Raw genomic sequence first — 21559 nt, 5'->3', positions numbered from 1 at the left:
AAGCATAAAGTACCTGAGCAATTGCAACTAAAACTGTATTATAAATTTATAACAGCACTGTTTTAAAAAATCAACAAATAATGTACATTCAAAATTACAAAGGAAATTATATCCAAATTCTTTCTTTTAATAACAGCGCACCTCTTTTTATTGAACACTCCTCTTGTTGGCTGTTGATAGCTTTCTGGGAAATATAAGTCTTTAGCAGCCAATTAGATAAGTGTAACTAAAGAGAGGAGTGGCGCTATTAAAAAAAAGAGTGCCAATATCATTTCCAAATAAAAAAACGAATAAATAAAAAGAAGAGATCAAAACGAGTTAAGCAATATCCAAAACACAACTTAGGTATTAGTCAAGAGAAAGGAAATAGGCACTCCAACCCAAAACAAACATGAAGTCCCCTTTCTCACTCTAGCTCAATTTTGGCTTCAATTTCCAGATACACCAAGACTGCATACACCAGCTGTTTCAAAGTGAAGAATTGGTCCATTTGGATAACCAGCTTTCTACAAGTAACTTAACCAGAGAAAAGTAAGGGAAATGATAAATCCACCCCTTTTTCATTACTTGGGACACCCAGCTGCAGTGTATCTATGACTGCAAAGGGACTGTTGTACTTCACATGGGAAGGATTTAATGGATTTGATTGTCACTTACACTGCAGTTGGCTGTCCCATGTAATGAAAAGGGGTGCATTTATCATTTCCCAAAAGTAATTGTAAAAGTTTCTAAGACCTTTCCTCAGAATTGAGGTCTTTAGGCGTAAAACGTAAGAGCTATCTTTCTATCATGCAGTTGGTGAAATTCCCGTGAAATACATGGCCTACGGACAGATAAGACAAACTCAATGGACATAATGAAAACCAAAGACTTCCTATTCACAAATATATTGGACTCACCATCACTGTCTGGTCCTTCAACAGCTCCTTCTTCCCAAGCTTTCTTGAATAAATCATCAAACTGCACAGACAACCTACTCTGCAAATAATGATAAACAGTAGAAAAAGTAATCAAGAATCGAATGCGAAAGTGATGAGTACATGGTTGTTAAAACTCATCACTGCCGAAAAACAATAACATATGGTAGAATTTTCTACTGTTTAAAAGCTCCCAAAGACAATCTTTGACACACTCCAATCAAATTGATTTGGCCCTAACAAGTCAATCAAAAACTCCTTTGACTAACTCGAGTCAATAGAAAAACTCAACCGCATCAATGACTCACCCGAGTCAAAGTTATAATTAGAAAGAATCTCTGTATATTGCAAGTGTCAAACTCCCAAGGCCAGGCTGAAAGCCAAAACTAGAAGTTAAATGAGACAAGTTTTAGATGCACACTGCATTGAAGGATGAAATATACTAGTATGATAAGCATCCAAAACTTAATTAGATGTTTTTCTGGTTAGTAGTCATAATGAGTAGGAAAGTATCACAAGACAGAGTGACCCGAACAGTTTTGTGCGCTTCTGAGAGTAAACTGACCAGATTTTCATCCGAGACATCTGGGACTGAACTCGGTTCCTCGGCGGCACATTTCCACGAATACGGATAAACCTTCAAATACATAGATATTCACATTTAAGTCTGGTAGTTCTTTTCTCTTTTACCTAACTGGAGTACTGGACAGAGCTTGTAACACAACTAAATGAGAACCTTTCATGTGCAGAATACCTTGAGGTAGCCAAGATCCAATCCTTGCTTAAAACTTGGAGGAAGAGATTGAGCCGGACCACCATCAAGAACTTCACGTACCCATTTGCCACCCCGAGCACCTTCTGGAACAATCCTTTCAGATGACAGAGAATTGTCTAGACCTCCTGGTCGAAATGGGCGGTTATTGATGCTGCCCCTTACAAAATCCTTTGCTGGTCCAGGCATGCGTGGCAAAGATCCAGAATCTTGAGCACACTCCATTAGCTCTGTCAACTCTATCTGGCAATAGTAAAAGTAAACCACCATTAGGATAGACAGACGAATGCACAAACGGTAAATGGATACATTACCCTCACTGCAATATTTATATTGTGGGTTGGTAAATTCAAGAAAAGGGTCACAACTATGAATGGTTGACAGCCACATCACATTCATGACGAAAAAGTAACTGTTTTATTTCCATAAACTTATGCGGCTAGAATGACTCCATCCTAGACTCATTCTTCGTGGAAATAAACTAAATAACTAAATTGAGTAAAGAATTTACAACAACACAAAATGCTCTCAAAGCTATTAAGTAGAAGTAAATCACAGCAGAAAAGTAAAAGTGAACTGCAACAGTGAAACTGCTCCATAGATAAAGGTTCATCTAAACTTAAAGCCAGTAGTTGTCTGACTTGTCTCCTATTATTTCTAAAATATGGAATCGCTTCCATGATCTAATCACTGCAGACTTGCATCACTTATCAGTCTTACAACTCAACTCAACTCAACTCAACTAAGCCTTTGTCCCAAACTAGTTGGGGTCAGCTAATGAATCCTTTAGAAAATTTTCATGAAGAAGGTGAAAGGATCTACCCGGCTCAAAATTGACTAAGTCTACTCCCGACACTAGTTGGGTTCGTCTACACGGATCATTTCCTTTCATTCTATCCTATCCAAGGTCGTGTTCTCTGTTATGTTCCTAGCCCTCAAGTCTTTCCTCACTATTTCTAACCAAGTTGTTTTCGGTCTACCCCTACCTCTTTTTACTCCATCAACTTGGCACAAGTCAGTTCTTCTCATTGGAGCATCCAAAGGCCTACATTGGAGATGCCCAAACCATCTTAAGCGGTGCTCTCTCATCTTCTCCTCAATTGGTGCCACCCCCACCATTTTACGGATTCCTTTTTAATTCGATCTAACCCTGTGTGGACGCACATCCATCTAAGCACTCGCATTTCGATCTTATGCACATGTTGCTTCTTGGTGGCCCAACATTCTGAGCCGTACAGCATGGTTGGCCTCACCGCTGTCTTATAAAACTTTCCCTTCAACTCGGTAGGTATTTGACGATCGCATGGAACTCCTGAAGCATGCTTCCACTTTAACCAACCTGATCTTATTATGTGGTTAATATCCTCTCCAAACTCTCCTTCCTTGTGTGGGATTGAACCAAGATAGCAAAAGATATCCCTCTTGGGTACCTCCTCTCCAGTCATATTTACTACATCGTCGCCCCGCCTCCTTACATTACTAAAGTTGCACTCCATATACTCTGTCTTAATCATGCTCAGTCTAAAACCTTTGGAATCCAAAGTAGTTCTCCATAACGCTAACTTAGCATTAACTCCTGCTTTGGTTTCGTCAGTTAATACTATGTCATCCGCAAATAACATACACCACGGCACCTCATCCTGGATACCCTCCGTAACTTCATCCATAACTAGAGTAAAAAGATAAGGGCTTGGAGTTGATCCTTAGTGCAGCCCTATTGTAATTGGAAACTCACTAGACGTGCCATTCGTAGTTCTGACACTAGTTATTGCTCCATCGTTCGTATCCTTAATCATATCGAAATATTTAGTAGGCACTTTTTTTCTTTCAAGAGCCCACCACATAACACTCCTGGGAACCCTATCATACGCTTTCTCCAAATCAACGAAAACCATATGATTGTCCTTTTATTTTCTCTAAATCTCTCCATTGACCGCCTAATCAATAAGATAGCTTCCATAGTCGATTGTTTGGGTATAAAGCCAAACTGATTCTCTGACACCTTAGTCTCTTTTCTTAGCATATGCTCAATTACCCTCTCCCAAAGCTTCATGATGTGACTCATTAGCTTAATTCCTCGGTAGTTGGTGCAACTCTGGATATCCTCTTGCACCAACTACCGACGAACTAAGCTAATGAGATCATTACCCTAAAAATAAATAAAAAATAAAAAAATATGCATCCTGCATGTAAAATATCATTGCCCTAAAAATTATTCTCTCTCAACTCAACTCAACAGAACCTTTGTCCCAAACTAGTTGGGGTCGGCTAAATGAATCCTTTAGAAAAATTTCATGAAGTTGGTGAAAGAAATCTACCCGGCTCTAATCCTGGCTCTAGTTGGGTTCTTCTACGTGGATCATTTTCTTCCATTCTATCCTATCCAAGGTCATATTATCTGTTATGTTCCTAGCTATCAAGTCTTTCCTCACTGTTTCTACGCAAGTTGTTTTCGGTCTGCCCCAACTCTTTTTACTCCATCAACTTGGCACGAGTTGCCTCTTCTCACTGGAGCATCCAAAGGCCTACATTGGATATGTCCAAACCATCTTAAGCGGTGCTCTCTCATCTTCTCCTCAATTGGTGCCACCCCCACCTTTTTACGAATGTCTTCATTTTTACGAATTGCCCTAAAAATTATTCATATGCATGAATTTATATTCATCAATCATCAGTTGGCCAATGTGCCTTGTGTTTGCATTTTGCAAAGCTTGTACAAACACATGTACATATCATACATTTTATTATATACAACCAACCTATATATATATATATATATATATATATATATATAGAGAGAGAGAGAGAGAGAGAGGAAAGTGAAGCTACACCGCCGGCTTAAAATACAATGGGCCCACATTGTTTTGGTGATCCAAAGAATTCATTGGCCCTCACATAGATAGGGTGTCCACCAAAAATCAGCTCCATAGGATCATCCCAACCCTACGATTTGTGGAGGCAAAAATGAAGGGTTGGGATGATCCTATGAAGCTGATTTTTGGTGGACACCCTATCTATGTGAGGGCCAATCAAATGAATGGTTTGATATATATATATATATATATATATATATATACATATATATATATATATATATAGTACAGCCAACTAAATGTATCTTTGAAAATAGAGCATTAAAACAATAATTACTATATGGATATTTTACCAACAAAATGCAATAAGTCGCTGAAATAGTGAAATAACCAGACAAGGTTAATTTTGAAAATATTAACCAGTTAGAGTCGTTGTATGTGAAAAAAGACTAAAATGCCCTATGGCATAAGATGGTGAAGAGCATCTGTAGGGCATGCCTAAGGCATTGAAGGAAAAAGATGGGAAGCCCATAGAAGATGAAAGATACTGAGTAGGAAGAATTAAGTCGAAGGCGATCAACACAATTCGACTATGTATAGTGGAAGAAGAATCAGCACCTAAGTTATGGGAGAAGTTGAAGAAGCTTTACATGTCAAAAAGTTTGGCCAACTGATTGTATCTGGAGTGGCAGTTGTACAAGCTGAAGATGCAAGAAGGCAAGAATCTTCTAGAAGACATAACTGTGTTTAGCGGGCTTGCGGATCAGCTCCACCACAAGGTGTCAAAAAAGTTGAAGGAAGAAGACAAGGCCCTTCTACTTCTTAGTTCTTACCTCGTTGTCATATTCTATGACATCCCACTAACGACTCCATTGTATGGTAAGGATATAGTAAAATTAGAGGTCACGGCGTTGCTCTTATCTAATGAGATGCGAAAGAAATATATTCTTGATGGGTCGAGAGCACGGGCTGGTTGCTCATGGCGAAAATCAAAGAAGTTGACAAGGGATAAAAAAATGCAGGTCGAGATCCATGGTTAGTGTCGGTAAAAATTGTGTGCAGTGTTATCGTTAAAAGGAATATGGCTACATCAAGCAAAATAGACCGAAGCAAGCTAACAAGTCAGACAATGGCGCTACAATTACGGTGGTGGCAGTAATAGATGCGGAGAGCGAAATGGTTAGATATTTTTTTGAAGTCTCCATAGGTAATCACACCTCTCATGACGAGTGGATTCAAGATTGATGATGGTTTGTTCATGTATGCTTCAAAATATACTGCATGGAGGTGGCAGTAAGGTCCAGGAGAGACTACAGATACGGTGGTGGAAGTAGCGGATAAGCAGAATGAAATGGTTGGATGTGTTCTCACAATCTCAACGGGTAATCACACTTCTCGTGATGAGTGAATTCTAGATTCACGGTGGTCTATTCATGTATACTCTAGGAGAGACTATTTTGATACGTTCTAGGAGATGAGGGCATGTGTGATGTCCTTGGGTGAGAGGTCCAATTGAGACGTCACAGGAATTGAAACGGTGAAGAGCAAGATATTTGATGAAGTGGTTCGTACTTAGGGTGAGGTGGGGTATGTCTTAAAGACATGAAAGAATCTATTGTCACTTGGACGGTTGGACTACATGGGTTGGAGATATTTAGTTGCAGGTGGAGCTATGAAAATTGCATGCATTTGTATGGTTATGATGAAAGGAAGTGGCGAGTTGTACCATCTGATTAAGGGCACGATGACTAGTGTTCTTGAGATCTCGATACATAGTTGGAAACAGAAGGGTATGCGTACACATAAGGTCTCTTTCGTAGTTGGTGCAAAAACGAGTTTTTAGGTTACAGACGATGGTGATGAGGCGGTAGTTCCTGCGATGGGGAGGGTAGATCAAGATCCCTTTCAGGGTTAACTGAGTGTGTTAGTCGGATGATAGCTACACGTGTGCATTGGTCATGTTGATAGAGTCGAGTGGAGTCAGAACCGGGGATGAATCTCGAAGTGGTGTACTTGCCAATGGTGGTTTGCGGGAACAGCAAACTTGTGGCAACATCAACTCAAAATCTCCAAGTAGCTGAAAAACAAGCCAAGGTGGAGAGTATTGGGATTGGCTTGTTTCCCACGACATGTGTTGGAAGCTAATATTAGAAAGAAGTCTATATTTAGGGTTTGGAAAAATAAAGTAGATATAGATACTCTTATAACACATGGTCAAAGTGTGTGTGTGTGTGTTGCGGTGGTGTGTGTGTGGGTGTGTGTGTGTGTGGGGGGGGGGGGGGGGGGGGCTAAAGTGGAGGTTGCAAAAGGAAGAGAGAGGGTTTTTCTCTTGTGTGTGGCAGCTGTGTGAAAGGCAAGGAGAGAGAGAGAGAGAGAGAGAGAGAGAGAGAGAGAGAGAGAGAGAGAGAGAGAGAGAGAGAGAGAGAGTTCTCTTGGTTTGTCTCTTGGGTATTTCTCTCGAGGAGCTCTTGTGTACAGTCTTGGTACGGAGGAGAAGGGAGTTTAAAGGTTTCAGGTTAATCTATTGTAATCCATGTATTTTTTGCTTTCTAGTGAAGAAAGATTGTGTTCTCGACTATAGATGTGGGCATCTTGATTGAACCACGTAAATCTCAGCGTGTGCATCATGTTGCTTGTTTATTTCTACTATTCCATTTCTTTGTGTGCGATTGGCTTGGATTTTCCGCAGATGATTTCTCAATGGTACAAATGTAATTCATTTTGCATTGTACAAATGTCTTGCAAATTCTCACTTGATGTGTTAATGAAGAATACATCCAGGACACAAAACGTTTACTCATTGGTTCATACTCAACTCAACTAAGCCTTTGTCCCAAACTAGTTGGGGTCGGCTTATTCATTGGTTCATATACCTTACAAATATTTAATTCATTTTACATTGTACAAATGTCTAGGAAATTCTCTCTTGATGTGTTAATGAAGAATACATCCACCTTCTTCAAGCTTTTCTCTTTTTAAGTTATTTGTTTTTTCTGTGTCTCATCCTCGATTTATTACTCTATTGTATAAACCTGGTTAGAAGGTTCTTTTGGATAATTACAGCACAAATTTAGCAGTAATAGAAGAACAACAAAAACAACACATACCTGCACTGAACTGGGACTCCATTTTTCTTGGGCAATTCCGTCCTTTGCCCGTCTCCTGAACGGCAATTCCCACGAGGGGACGACAACTGACCGTGGCATTGACGGCTCCAAATGTACTTTCGCCTTATCAAACCAATCAAACTCCCACTGCCTGCCATCATTTTCTGGCGAGAACTCATCAGGATCCAATTCTGGCACAAGGTATTTCTCTTCTAGATCTTTCTTAACCGTTTCAGGAGTTTCCGGCTCGAATGCTGATGGCTGAAACAAAATGATAAGTTAACCACAATATACAAACATGATCACCTAAAAGCCCCAAAACAATACAATTGCTAAATGAAAGCTACAGAAGAATTAAAATAGACATTAGTGGTTAAAAAAATATAAAGAGAAAAGAAAGGAAGAACAGTACTTCAAATCACAAAACCCTAGACGCACGAAGGCAAACAAAAACAAAACGTGAAAGTAGTGGAACCCGAATCACAGACGACAAGAAATAGCTCAAAAACTTCAAATCACAAATCCTTAGGTGCATTTGGAAACTTAATTTTGCAATCATTTCACTTTTACAAGTGTTGTGATTAAAAAAAGTCTCCAACGCAGAACCCAAAAATATACATAATGAAAGAAAATATAAAGAGAAAAGAAACGAGACAGAGAGCTCAGATTCCGAAACCCTAAACGCACGAGAGTAAAAGAAAACTTAAGCGACGAGGAATTGCTCAAAAACATGGCTCATTGATCGAGAATTGCATCACAAATAGCATTAGGTTTGTGTCAGAAGAATCACTGACGAGAATGAAATCGGGGAGTGATTTAAGAGGGTTTGAGCGTTCAATAGGAGGGAGAGGCTCGAGTCTGAGGTGTCCACTGTAGCCAGAAAATCCAATTCGGAAAGCGACTTCGTTCGCTGCCACGATCCGATCCATGGCTACTGATGAGAGGGAGATGTTTCTTCTCTGTTAGACTGACTGGACTAGGGTTCTTCACTTCAAGGCGCCATTCTTGCGCTTTCCAAAGGGTTTCGGTTGCGTAATGGGGAAGTCACACTCGGGCCCAGAGCGCTCCCAGCAATTCCCAAAATGCCTTTCCTGAACACCCAAAGAAAAAAGGATATTTATTTGAATTATTTCTGACAAAAAGGGGTTTACTGAAGGCCACTAATAATTTCACTCTCCAATTCTTTCTCCTCCCTGCCCTTGATTGAATTTCAGTGAAAAGGATTAGAGCGGAAAATTTATTTCGGGTTTTTTTTGAATTGTGGCCTCTCTTCTCTTTTTGAACACGAACCCTTGGTGGGCTTAGTAATTGAATGGTTTAAATCTTTGAATGAGGTGGACATAAAAACAAAAAGGTATTTAAAAAAAAAATCGTGTGGCCCCACCCAGGGGCGATGCCAGAAATTTTGCACAAGGGGGGCAAAATTATAGTAATTTTTTATCTATCTTAAAATTAAGATAGAAAAAATTTCTATCTTGCATAAGGGGGCAAAAATTATAGTAAATTTTGCACAAAAAAAAAAGATAAATTTGGTAAAATTTAAATTTTAAACTTATTTTCTATCTTAGGGACTATTGGAAAGGGGGGCGTAATTTTTAAAAAGGGGGGTGAGTATAAAAAAATATTAAAAAATAAAGGAATATTTTTTTTTTCCAAAAAATTAAGGGGGGCAATTGTCCCCCTTTCCTCTCATGTGGCATCGCCCCTGGCCCCACCTTTGATTCTTAGAGATTTATATATCTACATCTTGGAGGGTTAGCAATTAGGATCCTCCAATGGAGATGATTTTGGGGGCTTAATTTAGCAACGCTGGGGTCACCAGGTGAGTTTGTTTGGATCTTGAACAAGGATGGCTTGAATGTATTTTTCAAAATACTAGTTGCAGGCCCGTGAGATGCACGAGGAGAAATCTTAAACAAGAGGTTTGGTAATTCAAAAAAAACATTGCCATATCTTAAACTGATAGACATTCAATTTTGGGATTCATAATCTCCAACGAATAGGGCAAGAAAAATGCAATATGATCGAGCCATCGAAAGCTCCAAACATATTGTTTGACTCAGAATTCCGTTTAATTTTTAAGTCCAATAATCTGTTTGGGGCTCACAATCACTGAGAGCAATCTCAAGCATCTCAAACGAACAGGTGAGAGAGAGATGACACTGTTTTAAGTTTAAAAGAACGGGGAGTGCCATTATCAAACAACGGGATAACAAATATAATTTCTTCACTTATTTGCTAATTAGACTGTGAGAGAGAGAGAGAGATTGATACAGACTAATAAAATAGAGAGACAAGGAGCATACCTTGTATTGGAGGTGGAATCGTGAGTCTCTTACTCTTGAGAAGGCTAAAGAAAATAAAACTGGATGTCGAGAAACCGAGACAAAATAAAACTGTACCCTAAAGAGAGGGAAAGAGATGGGGATGAAGAGACCAGTTAGGAGACGGAGATAGCTTTTCCCATCTAGATAATCTCCCATTTGCACCTATTTTCTCTTTGGGAGAAAATCCAGGGATTTGAGATTAATGCTCCTTTTGGAAAAGAATCTAGAGAAATACATTTAGGTGTAAACCTTATGTAAAGGATACTTCATGTACTCTCCAGATCCTGAATATTGTGATACCTCCAACTGAGACAAATCCGGAAGGAATGTATGTCCTTTTTAAAGTATTCTACAAATTTGTCTTCCGGAGACTAGAGTTTAAATAAAAGTTTTCTATTCGAGAATCTTAAGAGGAAAGGAAACGGTGAATAGAAGGGGTGCCATGTGCCGCACCCACGTCATTCAGGATTATGTTTTACACATATACTATGTGATGATACATGATATGATATATGATATGCACATACGCAATATCATGTGGGGCCCACCTTTTATATGGCATCTACACACATGCATTGTATGATGCATATTCTTTTAGAAAATTCACTGCAGCCACTTTGTTCGAAGATCCAAACCGTCCGTTTGTTGAGCCTCGATGTGAATAGGTAGTGACCCAAAAATTATCTCCATTGGATGATCTTAGCCATCCAATCTAATATGACGACACTATATAAATCTCTACGAATCGAGGAGTTAGGATTATCCTGGGGAGACAGTTTTTGGAAGAAGCGCCTGTTGATGTTGGATCGTAACAAATGAACGGTTTGGATCTTCGAACAAAATGGATCCAAATGATTTTTTTTTTAAATACACCTTTTATGGCGTCCACCATCTTTGGAGATCTAAACCATTCATTGTTGGGACCCACCAAGGATTTTTGTTCAGAGACATAAGATATAGAGAGAGAATGAGTATAGGCGGGTCTACCTTCAAATATCTAAACAATTCAACTGTTGGGCAGGGAGGGAGAGGGCTGGGTGTACCGGCTGTGGCTCCACAACCAATAAGGGGGCGATTGCCCCCATCTTAAATGATCTTAGCCATCCAATCCAAACAATTCATCTACAGATCACCGTCGTACAGAGATTTGTTGGAAATTTTGATGGTAGAGATGGTGAGAAGATGGAGATGAGATGCTCCAAGGCACGTTATATATGTCGCTTTCCTTAAGACAATATTCATCCCATCAATTGATTACCCATGGTAACCATGAACTCGCCTCCGAGATAAAATGAAGGCGAGATAAAATGAAGGCAATATGATCTATTGATGTTTGTTTATGCTACGCACAAGTGAAACAAACCCGAATTACTATTGGATTAGGCAAGTGCATAGGATATCAATTTTTCTGTCTGTGTTGTGTGTAACAGATAAACGGAGAGAAGAGATGAAAATGGAATAAAATAGAATTTCAAATATCTACAGAGGGTGAAAGAGGCTTTGGAAATCCCAAGTTCGGAAGTCATCGCTTTGTTTTTCGGAATGATCTACAAATGGTCTTTTCTGGTATATTTATAGACCACTTGCTGTATTTTTTGGTTGGAAACACTCTCTCAAGGCACCTAGTCAACACGTGCAACTCATTTTACCATTAGATTACGATATAGGGTCCAAACTGGTCAGCGGTGACTTTCTGGCTTTAGTAAAACCCCCGCCATCCTCATAACAGGTAGATTGCAACAGATCGCGAAACTTCAACTCGTATCGCACCCGATTGGCCTTTGATTGTTGGTACACGACTGGTTACACTCTGACGATCCAGATTGCACCCGATTGATCATCCACATCTGAAGCACGATCCTACAATCCAGATCATAGTCGTTAAAGATCATCCACTATCCAATCACACTGATTGACCGAGGTCACGATCAACAACTCAGATTCACCTGGACAAAAAAATTAAACACTCCAACTACTCTTCATAGTGATGCATACGTTTGAGTGCAAAGTGCCCTGAAAAGCGTCACTAGCGCCATGCAACTCACTCCCACGCCACACACACTTATTGATTCACCATTTGCAAAAGCAAGTTTGAATTTAAAAAAAGAGGGAAAAGTAGAAGGATACTAAAGTGAGGTGACGTTTTTGCTAGGGGTTTTGCTTTTCTATTGGGTGCCATGTTTGTAGAACTCCTTTGGTTTGCCAATATATAGAATTGAAATCCCTAAGACTTCCAACAATGTCCCAATAGGGGTGCAACTTGGGTCGAGTTCAACCCGAAAAATAGTCGGGTCGGGTTTCCCAACTCATGTTTAGTTTGTCGGGTTTGGGTTGAGGCCGTGGGCAACCCGCCCTGAGTGACACCCAATATTTTTTTTTTATCATTTTTGATTTTAGTAAGCCTAAAAACTCAGGCTGAGTAAGGTTGAGCTGGCTTCGGGATGGAAAAAAGGTTCATCGGGTTGGGGTCGAGTAGATGGTTCCTCGGATTGGGTTCGGGCTGGCCTCAACCAGACCCGAGCTGCACGCCTAGTCCCACGGTTACTGTGTGTGCTGATGTTTTACCTTTGTCCCGTCTCTCTACTACGCAACCCCACCACAAAAATTATGGTTTTTTGCTTGGGTTTCTTGGGAACGAGCTTTTTCACTTGTTCTTCTATTCTCTATCCCGTCTCCATGTCGGTAATGACACCCCAGCTAATTTATTCCATATCTAGCGTTTCACGGTGTGATTAAAAGGCTCGAAGTAAAATCCATCTACTGGTTTTCTTCCGTAAAATTATTCCAAACCGGGGTTATTTGACTACTCCTGCGATTTGCTGCCCCTGGATCTTCGTCGTTCGGATGTCCGAGCTTTTCCAAAACCCTAGCTAGGGTTTATCTGTAAGATATTAACCGATCCCATCAGATCCTTCTCTCTTCTCCAACCCTCAATAGATTCAGTAAAAAATAAGATGAAATTCCCGACCTCCTATTTTCTGCTCTGGCTTTTACTCTCTGCTTCTTTCAATTCCATCCATGGCGCATCCGATTCGCAAGGGAGTGAACTGAAGAAAAATAAATTCCGAGAACGAGAAGCCACTGACGATGCCATGGGATATTCTAACCTGTAAGTCGAACTATTCATGCGAATCTCAATTCCCCTTTTTTCTTCACACCCAATGAATTTTATACATCTTCGTAAAAAGAATTCATGATTAAAACTTAGAATCTGATAGTTCTGTTCGTTGGTATGCAATTTACAGAAGAACCAAGGCTACCAATGACAACGATTGTTGATGTTTATGTTGGTTGAATTGGGTGTATGTATATGTTACGAACCCGATTCGGTTCGTAACACGATTGATCTTCTTAGAGGGAAGATCGTCCTCTTGATCCACTTCGAGGGACGGATCAATCCTCCTTTGTGCAAAAAGACACAATTTCTAATAAGATTTCTTCTTCCTTTCATTAACAGCAGCATGTGCCTATATAAAGCAAAACATAGAAAATGATAAACATGGAAAGATCCAGAAAGATCTTATGATAATAATAGAAATAGCCAAATAAAGATGTCATAATCTAAGTAGGTATCCTAATCTAAAATAACTACTAAATATATTTGATATTATTCACTAAAATATCTAATTAATTTATTCCAGCCTACGTGGGACCCATCTAGGCACGTAATCACGTATCAGTATACGAGTGCTTTTACTTTATTTTTTATTTTATTTCAAGGATTTTAGATTGGCATCTGTGCTAGTATGTCTCCAAGACATCATCTAAAACCTTCTGTTCTTGTAATCGGTTGATATTAAAATTATGAAAATTGGGAACAAACTGAAAAACTTTCAAAAGATGCGTCTCTATCTTCTTCTTCTGAAATAACTTAAAAGTTTGTGGATTGTTCATGAAAACTATAAAGCTGCAAAATTTCATGCTTATAACTATAAGGCTCTGTTACTTCTAATAACTTTTTTTTTTCTTTTCCGAATAATGATAGAATTTTATTGAAGGAAGAGACAGATAGAAAAAGAAAAAGGAAAAGATGATACAACAGTAAGCGCGATAGTTGCCATAAAAAAAAAAAAACGAAAAAAAAAAAAACAAAAGTAAGGTATGAGGAGGATAATAAGAAGTAACAAAACTGCTAAACTCATCTGGTCCAATTCATCAACTAGATTGACTCCTTGATCACCCTAGGTGTGCGAGAGTATCAGCCTCCAAATTAGCCGACCGCCAAACATGATTGTACATAACTTGATGCCCCTCTAAAATGTCTTGAATCTCCTCATCGACATCCACAAATTTCCACGAATGTATAGTATCCTCTATCAACCACCTGATCACGTTGAGAGAGTCTCCATCAATGAACATCTGATCTAGCTATGAAAGACCTAGAATATTAACTCAGTGTAAATTCACCAGTAGCTCCGCTTCATTTGAGTCTTTAAATTCGATTGAGCCCGAGAAAGCCGAAATTGTGGAACCATCGTCCTTTCTTAGAATGTCTCCAATGCCCACCGGCCTTGAGTTGCCAAAACTTGAACCGCCGAAGTTCAATTTCAATTTTCTTGGTGTGTGTGTGTGGGGTGGGGTGGGGTGGTTGGGGGGCTCCCACCTCCTTGAATCATCCGCCCGTTTTAGTTTCCACCCGATAGATATAGAATGAAGTAGCTGAGATTATTCTGAAAGACGGGAGATTCGTTCGCCCCCATATTACTGCCGATAAAATTTGGCTTCATAAACTACAGATACTTTTTTGCTCCAGTGAGAAGAGGCGACTTGTGCCAAATTGATGGAGTAAAAAGAGGTAGGGGCAGACCGAAAACAACTTGGGTGGAAACAGTGAGGAAAGACTTGATAACTAGGAACATAACAGAGAACATGACCTTGGATAGGATAGAATGGAAGAAAATGATCCACATAGAAGAACCCAACTAGAGTGAGGATTAGAGCCGGGTAGATTCCTTTCACCTTGTTCATGAAAATTTTCTAAAGGATTCATTTAGCCGACCCCAGCTAGTTTGGGATAAAGGTTTTGTCGGGTTGAGTTGAGTTGAGTTGAAACTACAGATACTTTTTGAAATACCCTTGGAATCTCATATGTTTCTTTCTTTCCAAACCAGCTGGAGGACAGTAGCAAAAAGGAGGCTCCATAGGACCTTGTCTCTAGAAGGCCAAGAGACATACGCCAACAATTCAATGTGATATACAATGTGGCCAGGGAGAATCCAACAGCCTTGAACACCTTCTTGAAGCCAACGAGTTTGTGTTGCCTGAGTCTCATTATGCAACTCATCTTCCTCCAAGTTTATACACAAAATTCTTAGACCGTCCAAAAGAGGTTAATCCGTCTCATCATTACTCTGCTTAGTAACGGGCTAAAGAAATCCAACAATTCACGTTCAATCCTAGCTCCCCCCCCTCCCAAAAAAAATAAAAATAAAATAAAATCCAACAACACTTCATCCCTGTGGAGTGTTGATCAGAAACTCTCCTTCTACGATTGATCCCGGATTTGCAACGAAGCAACGTTAAGTTTGAGCTAGTCTGCTAGTAGCACATGCCATCATGCCTCTTCCACCTCTTTTTACCCCAGGCTCTTCTCTGATTACCTCCTTCCTTTTGAGATGCAACTCTTGTTCCTTAATACTCCTAGTCCCCTTTTCAAGGGCTCCCACCTCCTTGAATCATCCGCCCGTTTTAGTTTCCACCCGATAGCTATAGAATGAAGTAGCTGGGATTATTCTGAAAGACAGGAGATTCGTTCGCCCCCATATTACTGCCGATAAAATTTGGCTTCATAAACTACATATACTTTTTTGCTCCAGTGAGAAGAGGCGACTTGTGCCAAATTGATGGAGTAAAAAGAGGTAGGGGCAGACCGAAAACAACTTGGGTGGAAACAGTGAGGAAAGACTTGATAACTAGGAACATAACAGAGAACATGACCTTGGACAGGATAGAATGGAAGAAAATGATCCACATAGAAGAACCCAACTAGAGTGAGGATTAGAGCCGGGTAGATTCCTTTCACCTTGTTCATGAAAATTTTCTAAAGGATTCATTTAGCCGACCCCAACTAGTTTGGGATAAAGGTTTTGTCGGGTTGAGTTGAGTTGAGTTGAAACTACAGATACTTTTTGAAATACCCTTGGAATCTCATATGTTTCTTTCTTTCCAAACCAGCTGGAGGACAGTAGCAAAAAGAAGGCACCATAGGACCTTGTCTCTAGAAGGCCAAGAGACATACACCAACGATTCAATGTGATATACAATGTGGCCAGGGAGAATCCAACAGCCTTGAACACCTTCTTGAAGCCAACGAGTTTGTGTTGCCTGAGTCTCATTATGCAACTCATCTTCCTCCAAGTTTATACACAAAATTCTTAGACCGTCCAAAAGAGGTTAATCCTTCTCATCATTACTCTGCTTAGTAACGGGCTAAAGAAATCCAACAATTCACGTTCAATCCTAGCTCCCCCCCCTCCCAAAAAAAATAAAAATAAAATAAAATCCAACAACACTTCATCCCTGTGGAGTGTTGATCAGAAACTCTCCTTCTACGATTGATCCCGGATTTGCAATGAAGCAACGTTAAGTTTGAGCTAGTCTGCTAGTAGCACCTGCCATCATGCCTCTTCCACCTCTTTTTACCCCAGGCTCTTCTCTGATTACCTCCTTCCTTTTGAGATGCAACTCTTGTTCCTTAATACTCCTAGTCCCCTTTTCAAGGGCTCCCACCTCCTTGAATCATCCGCCCGTTTTAGTTTCCACCCGATAGCTATAGAATGAAGTAGCTGGGATTATTATGAAAGACGGGAGATTCGTTCGCCCCCATATTACTGCCGATAAAATTTGGCTTCATAAACTACATATACTTTTTTGCTCCAGTGAGAAGAGGCGACTTGTGCCAAATTGATGGAGTAAAAAGAGGTAGGGGCAGACCGAAAACAACTTGGGTGGAAACAGTGAGGAAAGACTTGATAACTAGGAACATAACAGAGAACATGACCTTGGATAGGATAGAATGGAAGAAAATGATCCACATAGAAGAACCCAACTAGAGTGAGGATTAGAGTCGGGTAGATTCCTTTCACCTTGTTCATGAAAATTTTCTAAAGGACTCATTTAGCCGACCCCAACTAGTTTGGGATAAAGGCTTTGTCGGGTTGAGTTGAGTTGAGTTGAAACTACAGATATTTTTGAAATACCCTTGGAATCTCATATGTTTCTTTCTTTCCAAACCAGCTGGAGGACAGTAGCAAAAAGGAGGCTCCATAGGACCTTGTCTCTAGAAGGCCAAGAGACATACGCCAACGATTCAATGTGATATACAATGTGGCCAGGGAGAATCCAACAGCCTTGAACACCTTCTTGAAGCCAACGAGTTTGTGTTGCCTGAGTCTCATTATGCAACTCATCTTCCTCCAAGTTTATACACAAAATTCTTAGACCGTCCAAAAGAGGTTAATCCTTCTCATCATTACTCTACTTAGTAACGGGCTAAAGAAATCCAACAATTCACGTTCAATCCTAGCTTCCCCCCCTTTCCCAAAAAAAATAAAAATAAAATAAAATCCAACAACACTTCATCCCTGTGGAGTGTTGATCAGAAACTCTCCTTCTACGATTGATCCCGGATTTGCAACGAAGCAACGTTAAGTTTGAGCTAGTCTGCTAGTAGCACATGCCATCATGCCTCTTGCACCTCTTTTTACCCCAGGCTCTTCTCTGATTACCTCCTTCCTTTTGAGATGCAACTCTTGTTCCTTAATACTCCTAGTCCCCTTTTCAACAATGCCCATTGGATGAATTGGCATGGTGTTCTTTTCACATCTCCTACTTCCCATCTAAAGATATTGTCTACTATGAAGTTATGAAATGATGTCAATTAGTATCAATTGAAACAATCCACCGGACAATGCACACATATCTTTATATCACTCGCTGACATGTATGTGCCAGTCCATGTTTCATTCATATTCCTGAAGTTTTTTTTTCTTCCATTTTTTGCCTGTCCTTGATGGCCTAAGATCAACTCTGTATCCTGCAGTCTTTCGTTTTTTCTGTTAAGGTGAAGAGGGTTAATTTTGTTGCTTCTATAATTGTTTTCTGTATAGAGTTCTCTTTTCATTTACATAATACTTTGAACACCTCAACAGGTACCTTTTTTTTTGAATGGTGAACACCTCAACAGATACTATGGTGTTTATGATTGTGTTTTCTTTTGTAGGGATGAGGATTCTTTGTTAAACACGCAATGTCCTCAGAATGTTGAATTGAGATGGCAGACAGAAGTTAGCTCTAGCATATATGCAACTCCTTTGGTTGCCGATATCAATGGGTAAAAGTTCTCCATCACTTTAATTACCTTGGCATGCTTTGGTACCATTTTGCGTCTATGTGGTTTGATTTATTTTGAGATGGCATCCGTTTGTCCTGATTGCAGAGTTTATTAGATTGGATTTTCAATTTATATGCATCCACATGCTTTATATGATTCTTTTGTATTTAAGGACCATAGTTACCGGAAACTTCTTAGTAGGATGGGAAGCTCGCTTCGGAAGCTAAGTTCTTCTCACTTCCCAAATTTAGGGGAAGCGCGCTTCCCATACGCTTCCCTCACGTTCCTCTTAATTAAGAGTACGCTTCCTATTTAGGTGATTATTTCTTCCTAAATTATTATTTTTTCCTTTTGATAATGTTGAAGAAGCATATTTAAAAAAAAAATGCATTTATAACCTGAAAACTGATCGTAAGCTTCTAATGAAAATCATGGGAATCAATTTCCAAAAACTTAACTTTAAATATACATGAATAAAACATGTGGAATTGTAAATTCCTAAAACTTGTAATTCTAATCAGTCACGAATTCTTCTTTTCGACTTTTAATCCTTACCTATATATTTACCATTGCTCCCTAACTTACGACAATCCTACTCTTTCTATGTACTTGTTTGCTTCCAATGAAGCTTCTTACATGCCTTATGTTGACTTTCAATGACGCTTCGCACACATTTTCTCTTTAATTTCTTTAGAGCGTCATGGTTCCCACATTTTCTCTTTTCTAAACCCCTCGCTTCATGCTTTCGCTTACCGCATTGCTTCTCGCACTCGCTTCCCACTCTGGCAACTATGGTAAGAGTAGTGATTAGTTTCTTTTATTACTAACACAGATCTTCTATCCAAGGCACCATTTACTATCAAGAACATTCTCCCTGTCCCACCACCTGCTTCTGCTATTATGACTCGATCAAATTCGCCTTTATCATACGAATGTGGTTAGATTCTAGATACTAAACTAATTTGTGTAGATACAGTCAATAAATAAGGTGGTTTTTTGTATTTGATTGAAAACAAAGGTCATACGTACATATGCTTACTACATCTCTTGCGTCTTGACTATCTCGAGGATGCTGGTTTCCCCTCCTGCTATTGGGACTAACATTTTACATTTCTTTCCTTTATGCTTTTGTGGTTCTTTGCTCTAATATTAATCATTTCTTTACTGATAGGTTTAATTCTTCAATTTGCTCCAATGGCCAATAAATTTGTTTTTTTTTTCCCCTCTTGCATCAAACACGCAATTGAAAACACGAATCGAAATGTGTTGATCAGTTACATGAATTAAATGCTTTTTTTTTTAATATTTGAATTGAATGCTTTCTGAAAGTTCGAGTTCATTACAGAAGTGCTTCTTATGCGAATGCTCAAATGGTTGGACATGTGCCTTTGTGTTTTCATTTATGCTCACTGGTTCTGCTATTATGACTCGATCAAATTCGCCTTTATCATGCGAATGTCGTTAGATTCTAGATGTTCAAAAAAACTAATTGTGTAGATACAGTCAATAAATAAGGTGGTTTTTTGTATTTGATTGATGTTGAGAGAAAGAGTTTGAGGAGAATGGAATGAGTTGAGAGGATTTCCCCTCACTCTTATATTTATATTAAAGAGCAACATGTACAAAGTCTATTATGCCCTTAGGCATATTACACACTCTAACAATTGAAAATAAAGGTCATACTTACATATGCTTATTACATGCTCTTGCTTCTTGACTATCTCGAGGATGCTGGTTTCCCCCTCCTGCTATTGGGACTAACATTTCTTTCCTTTATGCTTTTGCGGTTCTTTGCTCTAATATTAATCATTTCTTGAATGATAGGTTTAATTCTTCAATTTGCTCCATTGGCCAATAAACTTTTATTTTTTTTCCTTTTGCACCAAACACGCAATGGAAAACACAAATCGAGATGTGTTGATCAGTTACATTAATTGAATGCTTTTTTTTTTTTTGAATATTTAAATTGAATGCTTTCTGAAAATTCGAGTTCATTACAGAAGTGCTTCTTATGTGAATGCTTAAATGGTTCGAAATGTGCCTTTGTGTTTTCATTTATGCTCATTGTTTCTTAGCTTGGAATAACTTTGTGCATCCAGAAGCAGTCCTTATCTGTTCTTTGATGGGGACTGCTTAGTCAGCTTACACCTACTTCTTTGTCAAGAAGCTGTAATTTTTCAATGATAAGTACTTCATGGGATGTAGTCGGTAGTTTTTCAACGATAAGTTCTTACATGGGATGCATTGTTTTGGAATTTCAGCGACGGAAAGCTTGATATAGTAGTGCCATCTTTTGTTCATTACTTGGAGGTGCTGGAAGGTTCTGATGGAGACAAAATGCCAGGTCTACTTTGATATTCCTTGTACCCTACTTTTTTGTGGAAATTGACTCTGTCTTTAAATGTTCTTCTCATCGTCAGGTTGAATCAAGCTTGGGGCATGCATCAAATGATCCTTATAACATATATATCAAACCAAATTGTTTCATTATTTTTTTATCTGCAGATAAGGAAAAGAAAGGAAAAGACCAACACATGCTTCTTCCCAAACCATGATTTTTTGTCCTAAAACCTAAATTCTCAATTTTCAAATTCATAACAATTTCCTCTGTAACCATAAAAAAATAAAAATAAAAAAATCCTCTGTGGGAATAGTCTTCTGTAATAATGATTTTGTCAATATCACATGGGTTAATTTGTTCAAATTAGCGTATGTTGAAGCTCTATTGCCGTGCTTCTCTTTCTTTGATGCTCTTTTCAGTGTTTCCAGTGCGTTGGTAAATGTTTCCTATGATTGCCCGTTTTAACATTCATAGGCGACATGTTTTCAGGCTGGCCAGCTTTTCACCAATCAACCGTGCATTCTAGTCCTCTTTTGTTTGATATTGATAAGGATGGTGTTCGAGAGATAGCATTAGCTACATACAATGGCGAAGTGCTTTTTTTCAGGTAAGTATCAAATGAAAGCATGACCATTTTTGCTAAACAAAGTTGCCTTTGCATGTTGCTTGCCAAATTCATGTATTAATGCCTTTTTCTTTTCCACCTCAGGGTCTCAGGCTACTTGATGACAGAAAAACTGGAGGTCCCGCGATTGAGAGTTCGTAAAAATTGGTATGTGGGCTTGCATCCAGACCCTGTGGATCGTTTTCATCCAGATGTCCATGATGACTCACTTATTCAGGAGGCTGCTGCTGCTAAAGAATTAGTTTCTAGTAAGTAATTAATTGCTTTAAGTTACTCTTTGAGAAAGCTTAGGACTAAACTCTGTATACGTTTCAATTTGTGGAGC

The 21559-nt window shown here is 39.1% G+C and overlaps 2 protein-coding genes across 3 annotated transcripts in view; one reads left to right on the top strand and one right to left on the bottom strand.

The window, feature by feature from the left end:
• LOC143879960 (RNA helicase, ATP-dependent, SK12/DOB1 protein) overlaps positions 1–8722 on the bottom strand; it is a 49465-nt gene extending 40743 nt beyond the window's left edge. The window contains exons 1-5 of one of the 2 annotated variants that reach the window (XM_077382691.1): positions 8404–8722; positions 7610–7870; positions 1672–1932; positions 1483–1554; positions 900–978 (exon numbers count right to left, since the gene is read on the bottom strand). In XM_077382691.1, the coding sequence (XP_077238806.1) occupies positions 900–978; positions 1483–1554; positions 1672–1932; positions 7610–7870; positions 8404–8538 (808 nt within the window). In that variant the 5' untranslated portion in view covers positions 8539–8722. Of the gene's footprint in view, positions 1–899; positions 979–1482; positions 1555–1671; positions 1933–7609; positions 7871–8403 lie in introns of those variants that run through there. The other variant, XM_077382692.1, reaches the window with a different exon arrangement.
• Positions 8723–12577: 3855 nt separating this feature from the next.
• LOC143879959 (protein DEFECTIVE IN EXINE FORMATION 1-like) overlaps positions 12578–21559 on the top strand; it is a 35476-nt gene continuing 26494 nt past the window's right edge. The window contains exons 1-5 of the mRNA XM_077382690.1: positions 12578–13045; positions 18158–18268; positions 20530–20612; positions 21099–21216; positions 21319–21482. Of these exons, the coding sequence (XP_077238805.1) occupies positions 12891–13045; positions 18158–18268; positions 20530–20612; positions 21099–21216; positions 21319–21482 (631 nt within the window). The 5' untranslated portion in view covers positions 12578–12890. The remainder of the gene's footprint in view (positions 13046–18157; positions 18269–20529; positions 20613–21098; positions 21217–21318; positions 21483–21559) is intronic.

This window comes from Tasmannia lanceolata, unplaced genomic scaffold, assembly GCF_043159265.1.
Source record: "Tasmannia lanceolata isolate RefF3 unplaced genomic scaffold, GAP_Taslan_0.1 ptg000006l, whole genome shotgun sequence".
NCBI lineage: Eukaryota > Viridiplantae > Streptophyta > Magnoliopsida > Canellales > Winteraceae > Tasmannia > Tasmannia lanceolata.
This window is presented reverse-complemented; position numbering and strand designations above follow the sequence as displayed.